The following is a 4,372-nucleotide window of genomic DNA, read 5'->3' on the forward strand; positions in this document are numbered from 1 at the left end:
GTAGCATTTTTTTCTGCTTATGTTTATGAATATAAAATATACATAGGGGGGAATTTATCAAAACTGGAGCAGACACAATCTGGAGCAGTTGCCCATGGCTACCAATCAGCTTCTCTCTTCAGTTTGCTCAGGTAAATGATTTGAAAATGAGAGATAGAAGCTGATTGGTTGCTGTGCAAATCTGCTCCAGATTTTGTCTGCTCCAGTTATGATAAATTCCCCCAGTATGTGCATAGAGGCGGCCAGCTTTTCTTCTCTCATATAAATGTTGGATTACCGTGTTTCCCCGAAAATAAGACACTGTCTTATTTTTATTTTTTTTCATGAAAAAAGACACTAGGTCTTATTTTCAGGGAAAGGTTTACAAGACCCCTAAGTCTATAGTGTCATTCACAATAGCAGTATGTAACGGCATTAATGTACTTTGTACCCAAATACTGTAAGTATAATGTACTTATACATTAAGTATAATGTTGATAAATGGTGCAGTTCACATGATCAACAATAGCAAGCTTCTAAGTGCAATTATTTTGCCTCATTCGTACACAGAATTGTTTTTTTTTTCTATAAGTTACTTCGCTAGGTAAATCTTTGTAAATGCATATAAAACAAATGGGGGTCTATTTATAAAAAATTCTCAGAGCCACATTCCATGTGATTAGAGACAAAAATGTATGTTATTATATAGCGCCAGCAATTTACACAGCGCTTCACATACTGCACATTCACATCAGTCCCTGCCCTCAAGGTGCTTACAATCTGAGGTCCCCATCTCACATTCACACATACAATGACAATTTTAGACAGGAGCCAATTAACCTTCCAGCATGTCTTTGAGGTGTGGGGGGAAACACACACAAGCACCGGGAGAACATGCAAACTCCTGACCAGGATTTGAAGCAGAGACCCTGAGTGCTGCAAGGCAGAAGTGCTAATCACAACCCCAATGTGTTGCCCGAAAGTGGCATTCTTGTATATGTTCTTAGTACATGTTCTTTTCCTGTAATTTAATGTAATACCAAATTATGTCAATTATGCTCCTCAGCTCCATCTAGTGGCCACAATGCAGTATTACATGTCATTACATTCGAACTGGAAAGAAAATTTACTAGGAACGTTTGTTTTTGTCTGTATTCACACAGAACGAATGTTCACAGAGATTCACAGGGTGAATGGGAGAATTGTTTATAAATAGACCCCATAAACCTAAGTAGAAAATGCACAAAGATGCCTGAAGAAAACAGCCCTCGTGTAAACGTTTCTTGACACTAAAAGCCACAAATCTGTATACTAACTGCAATCATGTGAAATTTAAAGCAAAAATGACTAAATGTCATAATAATAATTCAAAGTTTTACTGACTGAAAATTATCATTTCCCTTTAAAGTAATGTGACATCATAATGTCTGATTTTTTTTTTTTTAATAATCCTGGATATTCTGATCAGATGGACCTTATAGAACTGCTCTGGAAGTGAGGAATGTACAAGAAAATGAATGTATGATGATGTATCCATGAAGTAGAGTCACTGTGGGAGCCCCATATTACCTGGGTGCAGCTGAAAAAGTGTTATTTGTAATTATTAGAGAAAGGGAGAATGTCTGTGTTCTCCCTAACAACTCATCTCATTCCAATTGTCATTTAATAGTGTGAGTTAGGAAATACGAGGAAGTATCTAATTTAGGGGTAGGCAACCCTGGCAGTGGTGGTTACAAATCCCATCATAACAGTCCTCATGGGACCTCTAGTTCCCCAACAGCTGGAGGGCCAAGGTTGCCTACCGCTGATGTAACTGGATGTTTTCTGCAAAACAAAACTTATATTATTACATAAAGTGCACCTCTGTATAACAATGTAAGCAGGTTAGGTACAGAAACATAATTATGCAACCATACAAAAAAAATAGAACCGCAGTAATAATCATTTTTAAAGCAGAACTTCGGGCAGAAGTTCTAATAGCCAGCCGGCTCCGAAAATCAGAGTATAACTAATTTTTAACTCAGACATATTTAACTCTAGACAAAAAATGTGCACTTAGGAACCATTTTGCCCGGAGTTCTGCTTTAATCTACACTAACATGATATTTCTCAGCTTTCACAAAATGCACCTTAATTTTCACTTCATGTGCTTAGCCCAACCGGATGTTGTACTCCTTTGTGTTACTATGAAGTATAAAAACCCCATACCTTTCCAGTTGTATGTTCCTGGGGCCCCAAACACAACATAATGATAGTCCTTTGTAAATGTTGCAGCAACACCCTGCTGGCAGGATCCAAATTTCTCATGACCTCTGAGACGGCCATCACAAAAGTTCCATTCGCCTCCATCCATGTCATCTGATATGGTGAAGTCTTGGCTCAGCATGTAGCATCTTCCTGTGATATCTCGAGATTCCTGGGGGGAGTTCACAAATCTTCTCCTCTCGTATCGATGGGCACAGGTCTGTAATTTCAATGGGGACACTTTAATTGTTGTATTTTTACTTATATGCAATGAATTACAACACAAGGCTGCTCTGCTCAAACCATCTCCCTATCAGGTAACCAGGATAGATCAAACTAATGTTCCTTTTGGTGCTCCTCAACAATGTGACAGAAGGCATCAGCACATCCAACGTTTAAAATGGCTCTTTACTAACACCTTTAGTCAGTTAAACCAGGTGATGCATTTCGGAAATTACAACTATAAAAGCATCACAATATATAGCCTACATATTCCACCCCTCCCTTTATATAAGTTTAGGAAAACCACAGGGTGAAATATTTGCCGACATTACTTTATATAGTAATAATATATTTACAGGGTTATTCACAAAAGGGTGAAGAGTTTGGAGAAAGCAGGAGAAGGGAACAATCTAGGACAACATCGCTGAACTGGAAAGTGAGCTGAATTGGAGAATTTTACGAGATCAGCTATTTTGTCCTATATTGTTCACTTCTCCTGCCTTCTCCAAACTCTTCACCCTTTGGTGAATAACCCTGTTAGCGTTGTATTATTCATCGTGAATGGCAACCCACGTCACTAAGCAGTAGCAGCACACACAAAGCAAAGCACTGTGTTCCAAAAAAAAGGCTATGTGCGTTTTCTTGTCCATTGTGGTGCGCTGTGAATCGCATTCATAGGCTGCCTTTTAGCAACAGCATGTTAAGGTGCAACATAAATTGTGTTAATTCAATGTAATAGGCTGCAATAGTATGATTCCAGCCTTAAGAGTAGAACTTTTGATATATTTTTTTATATTTTTGATGACTTCTAGTCTCACGAGATTTGGAGTGATAATTGGTGATGTTACTACTGTCCTGCTAACTGTACCCTGAGGGTGTGCTGTGCCTGGGTACATGAATTGCAAGGATCTCCCTACTTAATATATTAGGAGTGCCAGTCATCAGGGAGGCAGATGGTCACCTTCGCACAGAGACACAGTGCAGAGCAAGGCAGGTAAGTTAGTAATGGGAAAAAGAGCAGCTACAGGAAACCTACAGACAACACTAATGACTATGGATTTGCACAGCTTCCATGGAACAGGTCCTCTATGAGAAAGTGGACCAGAGGATTGCGCCATGTTAGCCATCAAGAGAAGAAAGAAAATAATAAATATTATTGGCCGTGGAGGTTAAAACATAATATGTTCTAGAGAGCCCAGGGCTTTCCTTCTCGTCATCTAGTAAACCAATAATAGATATAACTTATTTCAATTAAAACAAAAAAAGGTTTGATAAGCACGTACCACAATTTTGCCTCCTGGTCCTTGACTCTGTACACTGACACCCATCCATTGGTTTTCTTTACTCTCCACTTGCAAGTCAACTATTAAAAAATACATATTTCTTAGAGCTCAATGTAAGTTGAAGAATTCAAGATTTGCATATAAATCTAGCTGTCTGTATCTCTGGATCTGCTGATCATTGTGACATGCCGCTTTTTCTGAAGGTAACACCTGCTACTATAATTTTACATCAAATGCTCGTTTTGAACTATCCATATTTGTGACAGGTTAAAGATATCTTTAAAATAAATTGCAAGCAACAAGTTAAACTAGACCGTGAACTGCCAATGTTGACCACCAAAATGACCATTGTGCTTCTGAAAGGAATAGCAACAGCCACCTACCACCGTTTCTTCCTCACCAACTGACCAGCATATACCACATGCATTCCTTCCTACTGCACAGTCCCACAACCTGCACCCCTTTATGTCACCTGCAACCACTACACACACTGTACAGTGACAGATACTTGCTCTCAACTGAGGCTATTGGACAACAGACATCCCCAGACATATGCCTCTCACTAGACAGGTGGACTCTCACATCTCACCATTGGCTACCCCCACCCTTCAAGACTCAAGCACCAGCAACAAACCCCCCCCCCC

General features: G+C 39.3%; 1 protein-coding gene across 1 annotated transcript in view; it reads right to left on the reverse strand.

The window, feature by feature from the left end:
* The window catches only part of ITGA6 (integrin subunit alpha 6), a 78,758-nt gene that overhangs the window by 37,749 nt on the left and 36,637 nt on the right, over nucleotides 1-4,372 (reverse strand). The window contains exons 3-4 of the mRNA XM_018572535.1: nucleotides 3,729-3,808; nucleotides 2,188-2,443 (exon numbers count right to left, since the gene is read on the reverse strand). Of these exons, the coding sequence (XP_018428037.1) occupies nucleotides 2,188-2,443; nucleotides 3,729-3,808 (336 nt within the window). The remainder of the gene's footprint in view (nucleotides 1-2,187; nucleotides 2,444-3,728; nucleotides 3,809-4,372) is intronic.

The sequence above is a fragment of the Nanorana parkeri genome, unplaced genomic scaffold (genome assembly GCF_000935625.1).
Source record: "Nanorana parkeri isolate BGI_ZX_2015 unplaced genomic scaffold, ASM93562v1 scaffold44, whole genome shotgun sequence".
NCBI lineage: Eukaryota > Metazoa > Chordata > Amphibia > Anura > Dicroglossidae > Nanorana > Nanorana parkeri.